This window comes from Micromys minutus (genome assembly GCF_963924665.1).
Source record: "Micromys minutus genome assembly, chromosome: 1".
Classification (NCBI taxonomy): domain Eukaryota; kingdom Metazoa; phylum Chordata; class Mammalia; order Rodentia; family Muridae; genus Micromys; species Micromys minutus.
The window spans coordinates 227840722-227858774 of record NC_137969.1 but is presented as its reverse complement, the minus strand read 5'-3'; the positions used below and the strand labels follow the sequence as shown (position 1 = coordinate 227858774).

Here is an 18053-nt window from a genome sequence, read left to right as displayed (position 1 = left end):
GCTTTTCTTCTGAGTCATAGTAACGACCCTGCTAGTGTGTGCCTACCATGCGCAGAGAAGTCTGTCTGGCATTTTGTACAGATTGTCTGCACAAACCCCCAGGGTAGGCTTGAGCCATGGGAACAGCTGGGGTTACTTTTCTCTGAAAAATCATGGCTCAGAGAGGTGAAGGGACTTCCCCAGGTCCCACAGCTGGTTGGTCGTAGCACCAATATATGAACCCCACAACCCTAGAAGTGGTACAGTCTAGATCTGCTTTGGCATGTTCTCCTGCTGTGGAACTCTCCTAAGAGTCGAGGGAAAAACTGTCTTAGGAGTCAGTTAATAAACATGCATCCTTTGTTTACGAGACAGTGTCCCGTGTGCTACACGAATGGGTTGCTTCCAGTGTCAGATTGGCAAGCTGAGGTCAGGTAGTAATTGTAATCGAATGGGTTACATGGTTTCTAGGCCTTTACATTTAAATCTATTAAAACCACAGCACACTAGAGCATGAACGCAGGTTAGTCACACATGTGAGTGTGACCCACCTCTGAGTCACACGGGTGGTGCTGACTCATCAAGATGTTCCACTCGGCATCAATTTTGTCGGTAGGATCTTTGTCTCAGTATCTTAACCCTGCAGATATATATGGCTGGGACTTTTTAATGATCACGCTACAGAGTGATCTCTCTCTCAGCAATGTAGCTGGAGGTATCTGTTACCTAGCTTTTCTTCCTTTCTGTGATAAAATATACCGAACTGAAGCTTCTTGGGGAGCTTCAGCTTACTTCAGCTCCTGATTTGAAAGCGGACGGTCAGACCATCATGGCGGGCAAGGCATGGCGACGTTCACGTTGTCTTGCTGATATGGCAGTTGCGCACAGGAACCTGCTTGCCTAGATCGTAGCAGTTTATGGAACAGAGGTTGTGGGTGGAAATAGGACCAAGCTATAATTTATCACATCTGCTGCCCCAGTGACCCATTTTACTGTGAAGGGTCTACATTTTCCCCAAGCAGTGCCACTAGCTTGGGGGCCAAGTGTTCAGTGAATCCAGGATTGGGTGGAGTGGGGCTTTCTCATTCAAACCATAATGGGTTGCAACCGTGTCCAATAGGGGCCATTCAGAGAAAAGTCTGGGCTCTCTTCCCGTTCTGAAAATCTGCTTTCTGCCGTGTTTACTCTAGAGGGAGAAGGGGAAAAGAGTGAAGTGAGCCTCAGGTTAGGTCTGCTTGCTAGTGGTTCTGACATGACCTCTTTTTGGTCTCTCAGAGCTCCAGCCCTGCCCTGTGGTCTCCCTTCCTCCTATACCACAGTTCAGAGTGAGGCTATCTGCCCAGACCAGATGTCTTGGAACAGAAAGGAAGAGTGCCTTGTGGGATATCAGGGGATTATGCCATGCGCTGGAGGAGCTGTGGACAGATGACTAGTGAGGTGGGCAGCCACAAGGTCCTGGAAAATCTTTCTCCTCAGCTCCTTTCAGATCAACCTGCCTTCACTCAAACCCGAGTGTGGCAGGTGGGTTCAGATAACTATTTCTAACTTATGAAAATTTTCTTTAGAGGGCACAGAGGCTGGCAGTCTCCGAGGCTCATGTGTTTTGTGCTTCAAACCGTGGCCGGGAAGGAAAAAAAAGCCAATAACTTGGCCTTCGGGCTTGCTGCCTTGTGCAGTGGCTGGCCCATCACTCAGTTGTCTCAGGCTGTTATCTTGCAGAGCCTTGGATACGTGTGTGTGTGTGTGTGTGTGTGTGTGTGTGTGTGTGTGTGTGTGTGTGTGTGTGTGTGAGGGAGTGGCAGAAGAATCTCAGTGCCCCAGAAACTTGATTTGTGGAGCAGGGCCCGTGGGAGGGATTGATCACTGGAGATATCCAGCTTTGTCCTCAGAGCTGGGCCTGTTTCAATATGTAAATGCCATTGTACCATGGACACAGGTGGCAGTGTCCCTGCAGGGCTGGCAGGAGGGGTGTCGCTTGCCTCTGTTTCCTTTGCCCTGCTGCCTGCCCCTGTCCTCCCTGTCCTCCTTGCTGTATCCATTCTCTCCTCTAAGTGTGCCACCATAGCTACCTGCACCCTCTGAGATGACTTTCTCACCCACAGGAACCTTGTTAGCCATGATGCTAAGAGGTTCTTTTTATTTTTGGAAGTAATTTTTCCCCTTCTGAAAATAGTACTTGTGCAGGGAAGGCAAAGGGTAAATCATCTGTTATCTTAGTCTTCAAAGGGCACTCAGCTTTTGTAGGCTTCGCTGGGATTTATTCCCTACCCCCAACTCTCCGTGAGCCACTCCCTCACCAGCACAAGAGGTGATGATTTAGATGAAGGGTTGAAGAAACATTCTTCCACCTTGGCCATTAGAGAGATCAGGCTTATTATACAAGGAGGAAGAGGTATGTGTGTGTGTGTGTGTGTGTGTGTGTGTGTGTGTGTGTGTTCATTAGGGGCAATCAGAGGATACAACTCCAGGCCAGTCAGATTTAAATGAGCACAGAGTAAATGGATTCCTGTCTCCAGGGATAAAGAAGAGTTTATGTTGAGGTCTGTAGAGAAGTCATAATAGCAATGGCTGCTGGCTTAGGTTATGGGTCTGGAATGTTCTATGAGTCTTCTCTATGTGAGCTATTTCAATCTCAGAGAAGGGTCGTGAGGTAGAAACTACGGTCATCTCCATCTTTTAGATGAGGACCGGGGAGAAGAGGAGTTAATAACTCTCCCAGGGTCACTCAGGGAGTACGCAGAGAGGTGGAGTTTGATTGCAACTGTGAATCTTCTCTCTCCCCTTCCATTCCTGGTAAAGATGCTTTCTATGTGGACCTTGAGTGGTCTCCATAAAGCTCCCTCTCTTACTGTGTGGTCGCAGTCTGCCTGTGGGTGTGTGTTCTCAGACTACACAGTGTACCATCTCAGGCATGGACCAATTCCTAGGCCATTGGTACCAAATCCCTAGCACAAGGCTATCCCACATTCTTGACGAATGTCTGGAGAAGGGAGCCATGCCAGGACAGGACACAGGTCACCTTGTCCAGAGCAGAGTGTGCAGTGGTATGTGGCAGGGATCTAAGGCTTACGGGACACCAGGCTGGGCTCCACTGAAGGGTGACTGCACTGTCAAACTGGGGACACTTAGAAAAGTTCATCGGTAGGACTCAGGATGAAAAAGGGCTTTTCCAGTCACACAGGAGGGAAGAATGCTGCATAGTAAGTACTGAGAGCTGGAACAAATCAATTGGGCAAACAAGGCAGGCCTGTGACAGGAAACCCACAGGATGATGGGGATCACTCAGTTGGTAAAGCATTTGCACCGGAAACATGGCAGCCAGAGGACCAGAGTTTGATCCCCAGAGCCCACTTGAAAAAGGCTGGGTGTGGTACGCAAGCCTAGTGCTGGAGAGGCAGAGACAGGTAGATCTCTCGGGCTTGCTGGGTAGCAAGCCTAGCCTGTTCCAGGCAAGTGAGAGACTCTGTTCCTCCAAATAAGTGGGTGGTGCTTGAGAAGTGATGGGTAAGATTGTCTTCTGAGAGAGGGAGAGGGGAGGGAGAGGGAGACACAGAGACAGAGGAGGGGGAAGAGAAGAAAAAGAGAGGGGGGGGGTGGTGGGGGAGGAGACCTCACAGAACTTGGCTATGGTTGGGAGCAGGAGAGCTGTCTGAGAGTGGAGAGAGACTCCTGACATGTTGGGCTTAATATGCGGAGACATGAAGGGAGGTTTAAGTGGAACATTTTGCAAGATGGACACTTGGAGAGTGACGGACCCTTGCCACGAAAGTCGGGAGGTGTCAGGAGGCCCAGGCAGAAAATCTTACAGAAGCAGTGGACTTCTGTTTCCCTAAAGATGCTAGAAGTCCCACAGGGTAGCTTAGGAGTCACAAAGTCTGCTCTGTACCTAGTGCTGCATTTCTCTGGTCGCCATCCAGGCCTACTAGGTGTATAGAGGGCCCAGAGAGGGGATACCCACAAACTTCTAAGAAGTGAGAGATACCACTGTGATAAGTGGGTCTGATTCTTGATTCTTCTCTGCTTATTTCCTTGGGAATGTTGACCATTCTATGTATTATTTGAATTATTTTTATATAATTGACTTATATTTTATTCTTTATTTAAAGAATTAATTAAAGACATGGTAACATGAGCCTCCCTAGAAACGAGGACTCAAACACTGCCTTAGACATAATGGTTGAGCCAGGCAGTGGTGGTACAAGCCTTTAATCCCAGCACTTGGGAGGCAGAGGCAGGTGTATCTCTGAGTTCAAGGTCAGCCTATCTACAGAGTGAGTTCCAGGACAGCCAGGGCTACACAGAGAAACCCTGTCTCCAGGGGATGGTTGAAAGAAGATGGTGCTGAACTCAAGAGCCCAGGATTTGAAGCCTTGCCATGTCATCTAGCCGTGGACCTTGGACACACACAAAAGTAATGAGATTTGTACAAGTGCTAGTCTCCAGGAAGGCTCAGTAAGAGACCGGGAAAGCATCCTTTCATTGCCTGCTTCATGGATATTGCCAATAGATATTTTTCTTCTTTATACACACTGACAAGGGCACTTAGTACCCAGGGGAATCCCTGGTTTGTTCAGGGTTTGGAGTTGTTAGATCTAGGGATGCAGCCTGTGGAACTGAGTGACGTGGCAAAAATGGCCAGCATTCTGGAGCCTGTGCCGTGGGCCAGGTCTGAAATGTACCCTTCATGACCTTGGACGGACACAGCCTCACCCTGTCTCTGTGGTGTACAGACTCATCACCTCCATTCTACAGACAAGAGAACTAAGGCTTGGGTGAAGTCACTTCCCCTAGTCATGGGGCCAATTGCCGTGTTTCTCAGTAGGGCAGGAAACTAAACGGGTTGGTTTGGGGGCTGTCTGCATCTCTCTCTTCTGCATCTCTGCATCTCTCTCCTGGATGCTCAGGAGCAAGTTCCACAGTATCTTAACCACTGAGCCATCTCTCCAGCCCAGTTACATAGTATCTTGAAACTATGATAGAACTGTATCAGCTCCCTCTTCTTCCTGTTATTTATTAACTGGGAGCCATATTCACATATAATAAAGTCCTAAAGAAGCAGGACAGCTTCCCTTGGTTACAACTGAGCTCGGTGGTTACCAGGTCCTGGGTCTGGGCTCACACAATAAAGGCAATGCCAGGCCTTGAGATGTGTTTCTGTAAAAAGGCAGGATGTCAGCTGTATGTGGTTGTATATACCTATGATCCTAGTATTTGGCGAATGCAAGGAAATCAAGAGTTCAAGGCTAGCTTTGGTTACATATTGAGTTCAAGGATAGCCTATGTTCCATGAGGCCTTACTGCAAAAAAGAAAAAAAAAAAAAAAACCCTACAAAAATGTCTGGATATTTTAACTTACCACACCCCAGCTCCTGACATTACAGGACTGCAGCTGCCAGCCTGCTGGGTGGGTGGAGAGATGGGTGTCCGCAGACCCTGGGCGGATGTTGTGGCTACGAGCATATATTATTTTTCTATCATAGCTGAGGGGGTAAGAGATTCAGGGGCCACGCAGACCTTTCAAGGCTGAGAGGAAACAGCCACAAGGAGCTAGAATGGGGAGGGCTTCGAAGGAGTCTGATCCAGGCTCAATATTTTTACAATGTGATTTGTCTATGGATGTGTAGAGGGCTTATAAAAGAGTTGGAACTGGATCCCAGGGCTCCTGGAGGCAACCAGCTCCTCTGTAGTCCAGCCTTTGAGGCCTATCCAAGTGTGGAAGCCTTGGGCTTGCCAGAGAGGGGCTCCTTATTTACCACATGCACAAGTGCAGGTGCAAAGGTTGCAGGTGCCGGATGAATCTTTCACTTCTCTCCTTTGGGGTCTTGTGGAGCCATTGTGGGTTCTCAAAGAAAGCCCGGCTATTTAAAATGGTCCTTAGGGATGAACAAGCCCACCCTGAGATGCATCTCTCCTGTTTGTTGTTTGTTCCCTACTTGGGCAACTGGGCAGAGGCTCTCCTCTATCCCTAGATGGTACTGGAAAGAGGACAAAGAGGGACACTGGCCATGTGTATGGTGTACGGTTCTTCTGACTGAATGGAATGTGTGAGGCCCTGCAGGCTGTGGGTTCCGCTCTGAAGTAGGACCAGGAGAGAGTATGACAGGCATCATGATTGTGAAGGTCCAGCAGGACAAAAGCAGAGCAGGGCGCAGACCTCACCTGCCCTTCTCATTCTGTATCCTCCCGCATCTGCTTCTTCTGGGCAAATTGCCAGATGCAGAATGAAGGCCCCTGGGAAAAGCAAGCTATAGAGGTCAGTCTCAGGCACTGGGAGAGCCAGGGACAGGAGTGACAAGCAGAACACCCGTGGCACATCTTCCAGCTATGTTCTGCAAAGGCAGACAGGCCTGGCTTTGAATCCTGGCTTTGTCAATTTGGGGAGTCATTCATTCTCCCCCACCCCTTGGGTTCCTCACCTGTAAAACCGGACCCATGTCTTGCAACTGTAGGGATTGGAGGCTGCCTGTCTGACTGCCGTTACGATGCCCTGTGGCCAGCAGCAGATGCCGGGTGCTGTGATTTGTGTCCTAGCTGGAGGAGTTGCTCTGTAGAGGGAAGGGGCTGCGTGTCTGTGCCATGGGCAGACGCTGGGAATGCGATGAGCCTTGTGGCTCCCAAGGCCTCGGCTTTGTCTCTTGGACACTCATCCTGTAATTGCTTTCAGTCGCTGCTTTCAGTCTCTGGGAACCACTGGCTCAGATACCCACTGCGTGCTCCAAGTTGGGCTGATGAAAATGTGCCAGAGTCATTAAGTTATCAGTAGGGAAGGCAGCCGCTTCTCCCCGGCAGGAAGGATTCTGCTGTCTGCTGTAGCTGGCTTTGTTCACAGAAACTGCCACCCCCAGCCCCCTCCACCCAGCCCTGATCAGAGTAGGGTAGGGGAATAGGGGGACATGCTGTCCCTGCTCTGGGACAACACTGATGGCATTCGTAACTCTAGCCTGGAGGTCCCATGTGGAGAACCCAGCTTTGGACCAGGAATGTGGGCAAAGCTATTTCTGCAGCTTGACAGATGGATCTGCCCCAGGGGGAAGGAGAGAGGGGGAGGCAGGCTGGAGTCCCCTTGTCACAGCCATTGCTCTCCACACACGCTGCGCCAGGAACACACAATCCAGGTGCTGGCTTGCCAAGGTGAAAAGAAGGACCTTAGGCTGTGCGCAGATGGGGCTGACTGGTCCCAGGGGTGACGGCTGCAGAGGAGTGGGCCCTGGGGAAGGAGACTATAGAGGGAAGCTGGGGGTTCAGCCCTTTCTGCATGCTTCAGCAGTCTTGGGGCTTAGTCTGATTCCCTGCGACAGCTCCTTCCAGAGCAGGATTGCCGACTTGATGAGATGGGAGCAGATGGCGACAGTACTTCATTTTCAGGATGTTATTTTTCTCTCTACCTTCGTTCCTGCCCTACACCCTTGCCCCAGACTTTGGAGGAGAAACAGCCAGCTCCCTCCCTTTTGGGGTTCATCGTCTTTGCCGAGCCCCTCTGATGGCAGGTTGGGGGGGAGGATGGTGACAGCTGACGGTAACTGAGACTTACCATGGATCCACTTTTAAATTGTTGTCTTCCATCTTTCTCCTGGTGGCGAGGTAGGCGGGCTGTCGCAGTGAGCCCATTCCAGAGAGGGTACAGGTGCAGAGGCTTGGCAGCTTACAGAGTTCATGTAGTCAGCAGTTTCAGGCAGAGTTTGAACCCACCCAGTTCAGATGTGGACTATTCAGAGGTCGGTGCAGTTCCCCCTTCTCCAATGACAAAACCAACCAAGGCCAGCGCAGCTGATCTCACTGGCACGATGACCAGCGAACTGCTCTAGGCAGCCTTCCAGGAATCCACTCCTGACTCAGCCGCTCGGAGCCCTAGGTTCACCCTGGTGGATTTAAAGCTTTCAACGGGAGTAACATATTCCCACATTTCCACTCCCACATCTCCACTCCCAGATTTCCAGAGCAAGATGAGATGGGGTGGGGGAGGAGGAGAGCTCAGTTGGTGAACTGCTGGCTCTGCAAGGTTAGGGACCCGAGCTTGATTCCTGGAACCCATGTAAAAACCTAGGTGTGCTAGTGTGTGCTTATGATCTGAGCACTGGAGATATATAGACAGGTGTTCCTGGGACTCACTGGTCAGCTAGTCTGCCCTATAGTGAGTTCCAGGACATAGAGAGCATCCACTACGAACACACACATGATGCACGCAAGTGTATGCAAGCCCACACATACATGCACAGGAAGTATTTCAAGATGGTAGCCACAGAACATGAAACCTAGTGTGAAGCTCCTTCTGATTGTCCAGATCAATTGCCTATGAAGTTTGCCCTCAGTGTTCGGAGTGACTGGAAGATAGGATTAAATACAGGAGGTTAGTATCCTCTCTAGCTTGCCTAAGGCAGTCAACGCAGAGCTTCTAAAGCATGTTGTCCCATCAAAATGTCACACTCCATTGCAGTTCCATCAGAGTTAATCACGGACTCTTAACCATCTCTCTCACCCCATGATGCTGTCATTTGGAAGACTAGGTCTTAGCATCATAGCTTTGTTTGGAGTTTAGTGTCTTCTCCATTAACTCTGGTTCCTTCGAACTTTGCCTCTCAAGCTGCCCTCCGTGGCTGCCTCCCTTCAGCCTGTGACCTGCTTACAGCCCACCCTGGTAACTCCTTACACCCCCTTCCTCACCAGGTGCCCTGTCTCCTGCTGGAATAAGTGGTCTGTCAGGCTTTGCAGCATCCTCATTTCCCGGAGCATGCCAACCATCCGCAGCCTGTCTCAGCTCCCAGAAGGTTATAGATTATCTTCCTGCTGTGGTGGCCTTCCAAGGGCTGTATGCAGCGGTCCCCTCTCGCTCTGCATCTCTTGGCCTTCCTGAGTGCCCCTAAGCCCGAGTCTGCTCCTCTTCAGATAGGTGCATTTGTTACTTTTCTGTTCCTGTGATATAACACCTTGACCAAGGAAACTGATAGACGTAACTTGTCTTTTGCTACTTTGTGGATTCTCTTTTTTTCCCACCCTTTTGCTTCCATACTTTCAACCCCATAACACTTAACAAAAGAGAGGGAGAGAGAGAAACAGAGACAGAGATGGAGTGGGGGGGGCAATATTGTTAGACAACTTCCGGCTGATTAGTGTGTGGAGTTCCTTGGAGCAAGTTTGATTTTGCCATCAGGACATCTAATCTCTTCTTCATCTAGTTTCTTCTTTCATATTAATCTCTTCTTTCATTTATATGCCCCCCCGAAAAATCCCCAAAATTTCGACCACAACACAATTGTAGAGACTATTCAGAGCTGGCAGAATTACGCCCCTGCTAGAGCACAAGGCAAATTATAGGAGCTGTGGGTGTCTGAAGCGATCCCATGTCCCACACCTGGGATTGAAGCAAAAACAATCTTATATTTCTCTCTGTGTGTTTTTTTCCCTAAAGGAAACCAAAATTCCAAAACTCTCACTATAGATAGAAGCAAGAATTTATTTGGGCTTTTAGTTTTGGATGGCTAAGAGTTTATCAGGGAAGGAATCATGGTAGCAGGAACAGGTGAGAACTCACATCTTGAGCCACAAGCCAGAAGCAGAGAGAGTGAACTTGAGACAGCTTGAAGCTTTCAAACTCCAAAGTCCACCTCCCACCCCCAGTGACATATGTCTTTCAGTAAGTCCACACCTCCTAAGCCTCCCAAACAGCCCTACCACCTGGGGACCAGTGGGGGATATTTCTCATTTAGGCCACCACCATGGAAATGTGAGTTGCCATGAACGTGTTTGCCTGTTGCGCTCAGAATCCCAGCTCCACCTCTATTGGTCCTCTCCCCCTTGCTGTACCTTAGCACCCGTAACTTCCAACGCCACTGTGCCTGCAACCCAACCGCATCTCTTCCCATAAGAATAAAAGTAGCACAGGCCCAGTCCATTTTCTTCCTTAAATTTGATTTTTGTCTTATAGTCTAACGGCTCACCCGAATCGGGAATCGGGGCATCTCACTTCCCTTAGCTGATATCCAAGTGCCTGTTGCCATCAGACCCTGGGTGGGCCACTGCAGACGTGGTGTGTGTGAAGGTACAACGTCTGTCTCACTGGCTGCCTGTAGCAGTGATGTGGATTAGTTCTCAGAAGGTGAACACCAGGGTCCTGATGATTGGCAGGACCTCCCTGGGGAAGGGCGTTAGAACTAAGAGCAGAAGGGTGATTAGATGCTCATCAGGCAAACTGGGGGTGGGGAGTAGGCTATGCAGAGGGACCAGCATGCTCGAAGGCTCTGTGGTAAGGAGAGAACCGCTTAAGAAATAAGCAGGAAGGCAAGAAGGAGGCAGGACCTGGTGCCAGATGAGGCCAGGACTGAGCAGGGAGCCTCAGAAGCAGCTTTCTCCGCTTTCTACCAGAGTCTGACTTGAACCCCTCTCCTCACATTCATTCCCACCCATAAGGGCATTTTCTCCCCACCTGCCAGAAACGCAGATAGTGACCTGCCATCTTCAAATGCATCCTGTAAGATCCTGTAAGCAGTATGCTAACATATGGACCAGACTAAGTTGATCCTCTAGGTTAACTGTCTCCCTTCATCCCTCATTGTCAGGATGGAGTCGAGCCCTGTGGCCTTTCTTGTTAGCTCCCTTCATGATACCCCTCTCCTCTGCTACAGCTTTCTCAAATGGCTCCTGGTACTAAATAGCTATGCTCTGGAGCCGCAACTGAACCTTGCTCATCTCATGCCCTCTTGCAAGGTGTTCTTGCTCTAGGAATCCATTCTCTCCCAGCACGAGCAGTCTGTTGCCTCTCTCAGATACCCATCTCAGCCACGCCTGCTCACACAGCCATGTCCTGTCTCCTATATAGGCATATCTCTCTGGCTAGACTGAGAACTACTTGGAAGAGAGGTATCTTAGTTGTGGTTTTTAATACCATGACCAAGAAGCAAGTTGGGGAGGAAAGGGTTTATTCAGCTTACACTTCCACATTGCTGTTCATCACCAAAGGAAGTCAGGACTGAAACTCATACATGGGAGTCAGGAGCTGGTGCAGAAGCCATGGAGTGGTGCTGCTTACTGGCTTGCTCCCCCTGGTTTGCTCAGCTTGTTTTCTTGTAGAACTCAGGACCACCAGCCCAGGAATAGCACCACCCACAATGGGCCCTCCTACCCTTGATCACTAGTTGAGAAAATGCTTTACAGCTGGATCTCATGGAGTCATTTCCTCAAGGGAGGCTCCTTTCTCTGTGATAACTCCAGCTTGTGTCAAGTTGACACAAACCCAGCCAGTACAAGAGGGCCCTGTTGTCTTCGTCTTTTCATTGCCACTGAGCTAGCATGTATTAGCACTATATTGTTGAAGGTCTAGTGATGAAGGACAAACACTATTCAAATGAGCCACAAAAGATGAGGCTCCATCCCGAGGCACTTTACAAGGGAGTCTGGCTTCCAGGACATTTTCCTGAGCTGCCTGGATCTGAATCTTCTAGTGACCAACCACATGCCTCAAGGGAGGCTCCATCTTACATCCACACACTAGGAAGGTAGTTAGACCAGGTTGGTTAGACTCAGGCCATAATCTTCTCAAGCTTTAGAATGAACAGTTTCCAGGATAATGTGGGTTTGTTGAACAGATGGTTGAGTATCCCCCACAATCTCCATTGCTTGTGATTCAGGGGCTGGTGGGGGGGGGGGTTCCTGAGAGTTTGTTTCTGTAACAATTTCCCAGGTGAGGCTGGTAGTGCTTGTCTGGGAACCACAAGTCGAGAATCTGTGCTCTAGCAAAAGAATTCATTCTCCAGAGTACCACCCTCCACAGTCATAGGGGAGGAAACGGATGCCTACACTTGGGTTTGGCTTTGCAGGTTTTAAGAGCCATTAGTGTGAGCTTAGTGTTTTTCTTAGTTTGGGGTTTCCATTGTTGTGTTGAAACACTATGACCACAACAACTCTAATAAAGGAAAACATTTAATTAGGTTCAGAAGTTCAGTCCATTATCATCATGGCAGGAAGCATGGCGTCGTGTAGACAGACAAGGAGCTGCATATCTTGATATACAGGCAGTGGAGGGGGGCTATGTATCACACTTGGGCATAGCTTGAACATAGGAGACCTCAGAGCCCACCTCCACAGTGACATACTTCCTCCAACAAGGTCACACCTACCCCAGCAAGGCCACATCATCTAATAGTGCCACTCCCTATAGGCTAAACATTCAAGCATGAGTCTATGCCGACCATCCCTATTCAAATCACCACAGTGTGGATAGATGGATAAGATACTACAGGCTTGCCTCTACTCCCAACTCTTGTCTCTTCCAGAGTGTTTCTATGTTCCTTTACTATCCAATCCACAAATATATTTTGTAGATGTGCATGGCAGCAGATGAGGCGGAGCTGTGGATATCAAATAAGTCAGTAGGGAAGCACCCTGAAGGGAAGACTGCGGGTGTAGACAAGATCATTACTCATGTCCTGGGGAGAAGCACCTGCTCTGAAGGGTGGGGCGCTCTCTTCTCTGGGGTCCCAGAACAAGCTTCTTGAGTATTAGTGGGATAATCTTAGGGGATGCTTAGTCTTAGTGACAGTTAAGATCTTGAAATTCTATGATTAAAAACAAAAACAAAATCAAAACAAACAACAACAACAACAACAACAAAAATACACTGGTTGGCCCAGCAATGCAATAACAGATCACTGAGGATCGTGGGTGGATCTGCAGAGGCCCAGGCTGCCTTGTGCAAACACTGAAAGCATCTCTAGTTTGAATTACCATTCATTCCTCATCAGTGGTGTGTTTGGTAACTAAGTGGATTCATATCCAGTGACCCTGTAATTTGTTGCTTATTGACCTCAGATCATTTAAAAGGTTAAATGGAAAAAGCCACAAGCAGGCAGAGAGTATCTCAAGGGCCTCTTTAGGTCCTGCTTCCTACAGCACATGGAGCTGGAACTGAGAGGCAAGGCACCATCTTAGTTTGTTTTAAGAGAGAGAGGGGGAGGGAGGGAGAGAAGGAGGGAGGAAGGGAGAGAGAGAGAGAGAGATATGAATTTATAGCTGCTAGGCCCTGGCTTGAATTCTGAACATCCATAAAGGATGTCCAACTAATGCCAGACTCTACAGAACAGGTAGAGGAATCAAAGTTCTTCTTTTGGAGGGTCCAGCCCTTAAGGTGTGACAAACAAAGCTGATGTCTCTTGCCTATTACTTACCATTTATTCTATAACTACTATGTTTGACTCATGAGATTCTTTACAAATATTATTTATGATCTTTTAATTAACCTTCAAAATGAGTATTTTTATCTTCATTTCCAGAGAAAGGGCACCCAGAAAGAGTACATGTTTTGTCCGATTTCACATAGCAAACCTTTCTTATTTGGTTTTGGAAGTTGATATGAATGTAGAATCAAGCCCCGATAAAGATAGTTCAAAAATTAAAGCTCTATGAGTCTGAGTTTCAATGCAGTGTTGTTGAATCCAGCAGTGTATCCGTTAGATAATACCCTCCGACCAAATGGAGCATGTTCTAGGAAAGCAGAAACGGCTGGATAATGGGAAATACTAGGAAACCAACCTAATTCACCATATCCATAAACTAAAGAAAGGCCAAGTATTAGCAGATGCTTAAAGGGCAGTTGATAAAAACTTTTCTGTAATAAGATTCTAAGTCAGAAGTAATAGGAACTTCTTAAATTTAATAAGGGCTAAAAATTAGCTACAAAGTCATTCAAAGCAGCGAGACACTAGATCCAGGTACATAAAAATAGGAGCTGTCTAATTCTGCCATTTGAAACTATTGTCCTGGCTATTACTCAGAATGAATTATGCTAATTAGAAGTAGTTTACTTAAATAAGGGAGAGAAGAGCTGGTGCTATCTAATTTTGCGAACCCCAGGAGAATCTGAGGAAAAGACAAGCTCCGAGAAAGCCTTACAGTAGTGCCTAACTACCTTCTTATGCCGAAAGTCACAGTACTGAATTCAGACTCCTAGGACAGGTTTGAGGACAGGTCTGATCCTGAAGTCCTGCTTTCACTCCCCATGAATCATTTATAGTCTCTGGTGACAGTGATCTGGGAGACAGTCCCTCAGAGCTAGCCAACAAAGTCCACTTTGCTTGGTCTGCTGGGAGGGCGAGTAAGATGAGCATTTGGGACCGCAGCTTGACTTTGAAAACCCAAACACTTCTGTTCTTAACAATCCCACCCCCAAAGCCTGAGGTCTGGGCTGACTGTGTGGGAGGCATGGTTGGTGGACTGCTCCGAGGTCCCTTTGCCCTCCTTTTGTTCTCTAAGTCCTGAGCAGCTGGAATACTGAGTGACCCCCTTTCTTCTTGCCTCTGAGAAGCCATTTTAACATTATCAGTTGTCTTTTGTCTCAAATTGTCCCACTTGAGGGAGGCCTGGGGTGCCAGAGGCTAACTAGAGCATTTAGGTCACAAGCTCTTGGCTACTACAGGCCACCAGGATGCCTCCATCTCATTGTGTTCATGGTGAGGACGGAGCACATTTTCCTGGCATAAAGGTCAGGGTGACACATGGAGAATCTTACCCAATGGAAACTTTCCTCCTTCATACAGACTCAACCACAGGGCAGCAGATGGGTCACTGCCGAGGAATCCGGGAGACCTGGGTTCTGGTAGCTCGTCCGCTGATGTGTGTTTCATGCACGTCACTTAGCGTTACGGGGCCTCTTTGTCTCACTGATGACCTGAAATGTTGGACTGGATAGGCTTCCAGGGATAAGTGGATTCAACGTCATGACGATAATCCCCATTTCCATGTGCTCAGCACCATTTGCCGTGCCCTGTGCAGGGCTGGGCGTATGGCTTAGTGACAGACACTTGCCTTGCACCCCAAGATCCACAGCAAACACACAAATAGTGCTTGCCTAAGTACTTTGCGCTGTGTCCATGAGACATGTGGTTACAGTGGTATGGGGCTGAGGGTAGGCAGTATTTTTAAGGGGAAGTCTGTGTAGACAACTGGGGACCATTGCCCCGGAATATGAAGGAGTGACCAAAGGAGTGGCTGACATTGTCCTTCAACATGTCTTCTCTTTGCTCCTCTAGTCTGTGGCAAGCGCTACAAGAACCGGCCGGGACTCAGCTACCACTACGCTCATACTCACCTGGCCAGCGAGGAGGGAGATGAAGCCCAAGACCAGGACACCCGGTCCCCACCCAACCACAGAAACGAGAACCATAGACGTGAGTTTCCGCTTGTAAGGTTAGGGCGTGAGGGATGGGGCAGGTAGTGTGGGGAGGAATCTTTTTCTTTCCACTCTGGCATCTGGCAGTAAAAACTGATGGGTCCTGACTGTCTGCAGTAAGTTGCCTCCTAAGCTCAACCAGCCACTTCACCTATGGCTGAGCTGAGTCATAGCTGAGTGTAAGCAGAATGCACGTGGTCAGCCTTGTCTCCAGAGAGAGGCGGGTGATGCCTGAGTGTCCAGCAGAAGGGGAGTGTCCTCACCTGACCTCCGTAAAGGCTAGACCTGTTCAACTTCTTCCTCAGCTTCAGAAGGTCCGCTCACAGCTATTGGGACTGACCGACGTTTGTTGGTGGCTTGCTGTGGTTTTCCTGTATGGGTCACTATTTAGGGTACAGAGCTCACCAGCTGTCCATGGATATGTCACTTGGGATGACACTTGGCTCTGAAGACTCAACGTGATCCTGCAGATCTGTGTGTCTATTCTTTCTCTCCTTCCTCTTCCTCCAGTTATGAATTAGGAGTCAAAGTAGAGCTTAGCATGCACCACTTGACTAGCTCACTACCGTCTATTATGGTTTCTGGGCTGACAGAAACCTCAAAGCAGGATGTGGTCATGGAATCTGTTAAGTTTGCTTCAAGATCTGGGTCTTACTGAGATCACTGGAAGGAAGACTATTTGTGGACACATAGTGTGGGCTTTGTTTTCTTTATAAAATGTGTCAGTATATATCCTTTTAATTTATTTACATATAGTTTATGATTTCATGTATGTGAACATTTTGCCTGCATGCATGTGTGTGCATTACATGCATGTACAGTGCCTACTGATGTCAGAGTAGTGTGTTGGATCTCCTGGGACCGAAGTGACAGATGATGGTTGAGAGTCACCATGTGGGTGTTGGGAATTGAACCTGGGTCCTCTGGAAGAACATTAAGTGCCCTCAACCACTGATCCACCCCTCCAAGCTATGGAATATATAATGTAAGATATATATATATATATATATATATATATATATATATATATATATATATATATATCTTAAAGTGAACCAAGAATATGACCTTTAAAAGCACCCAGACTCTAAATTTAAAGTTGACTCCTATGTGGTTGCGTCTGACAGCTTAACTCAGATGCCAGATGGGCACTTTCACCAAGTATTTGAAGTCATGAAACTGTCCTTGTCCAAGACCTTGTTCGGGTTTGTGGGTGCTTCTTGGTCTCCACCTCGTGTTCACTGGTAATGCTGACTTCTTTATTAGTATGCTATGGCTAATGCCAACTATCCCAGATCCTTAATCTTAAAGTGCAGAGATGAGCTTTGCATAGTTCCGGGGGCTCAAACAGTCGAGGTCACGGTCCTGTCAGTGTTGGTTTCCCGCACTCCTCTCCTTGGCCTACAGATGGCCATCCTCTGGCATCTCTGTTCTTTTCTCTCCATGCACATATGTGCTGGGGTCTTGGACTTTTTCCTTTTTTCTTTTGGTCCATGTTACCTCTTCTTATAAAGTCACCAGGCAGACTGGATAGGACTCACCCTAATAGCTGTTCTCTCTTTCTCCCCCCCCACCCCGTGTATATGCCTCTGTCTGTCTGTTTGAATGTCTATCTGTCACACTTGCATGAGCTCTCAGTTGGTCTTTACTTTTTGAGACCGAGTCTCTCACTGGATGTAAAAGTCACTGATTTGGTGAGCCTGGCTGTGGAGAGCGCCATAGGTCACCTGTTCCTGCCTCCTGAGCTCTGAGATTACAGGTCTGTGTAGCCATTTCCATCTTCTTTGTATAGGATCTGGGGGTGTCTACATCAGGTTGTCATGTCCACTTTACCAGCTGAGCTGTCTCCCCAGCTGCAATGGTCTCATTTTACCTTCCCTTTGTTTTTAAAAGATTTCTTTTCACTTTGAATTGTGCGTGTGTGTGTGTGTGTGTGTGTGTGTGTGTGTGTGTGCGCGCGAGTGTGCACATGCGTGTGTGCACATGTAGGGTATGTGCACATGAGTGGTGTGAGTGCATGTAATGACCAGAAGAGGGCGTCAGATCTCTGAAGCTGGAGTTACAGGTGGTTGTGAGTCACCCTATGTAAGCTCTGGAGACCAGATAACAATGGCACACTCCCTTAACCACTGAGCCACTTGCCTCCAAGCACTTGAATTACTTTCTTTATCTATCTCTATCTCCATTAGAACCAAATGCCAAAGTACTAGAGGTTAAGCTGCGACATAGGAATTTGGAGTTGAAGAAAACACATCCTGTGACATTAATTTGTTTCCAACTTTGAGGGTTCAAGCTTTTAATGTGACAGACCCTTGTTTTCTCACCTCCTGTTGCCATCTGGGCAGAATTGGGGAGCAGGGCTGGAGGAGGAGGATGGCTTCACTCTTTCTGCACCAGATCTGCGTCTCTTTGGCACCAGCTCTCTGCCTGCCCTTTGGGAGGGCTTCCCTTTTCTGTCAGGGAAAAGAGCCTGTCTGTACTGAGGCGGCTGGCAGAGCCCCTTCCCCTATCCCTTCCCTGGTCTAAGTATCTAGGAAGTCATGAGGAGCTGTTGCCTCCTACCAGGAAGGGGCTGGAAATGATCTTTAGTCTTAGGTGTTATCTGGAAAGCAGAGATTAGTGACTTGTCTTCTCTCCAAAGCGCCTCTTAGCTTTCTTTCTCACTCCTGCAGCGCGAGACTATCTTGCATTTCTTCAATGCCTGGCCCCTTGTTCCTGTGTGCAGGCATCCTGTTTTATAATGTTCACATGGCTTTCCCTTTGTGTTGTATTTGCCCCCCAGCCAGCAGTGTTTGTGCACACACATGCATGTATGTATGTAGATGGGTAGCTCCTTGGCAGCAGCAGTAAGTGGAAGGAGGCAGTCCCCTTCCCGGCAGTTCCTGAGGTCCCCTCCAGGTAGACTTCTGTAGCCAGC

General features: G+C 48.3%; 1 protein-coding gene across 2 annotated transcripts in view; it reads left to right on the top strand.

The window, feature by feature from the left end:
* The window catches only part of DPF3 (double PHD fingers 3), a gene marked incomplete at its 5' end in the record, with an annotated part of 270133 nt that overhangs the window by 175859 nt on the left and 76221 nt on the right, over positions 1–18053 (top strand). For both annotated transcript variants that reach the window (XR_013975648.1, XM_080942426.1), the window contains one exon: positions 14997–15134. Coding sequence is in view for 1 of the 2 variants with exons in the window: in XM_080942426.1 (XP_080798552.1) it covers positions 14997–15134 (138 nt within the window). The remainder of the gene's footprint in view (positions 1–14996; positions 15135–18053) is intronic.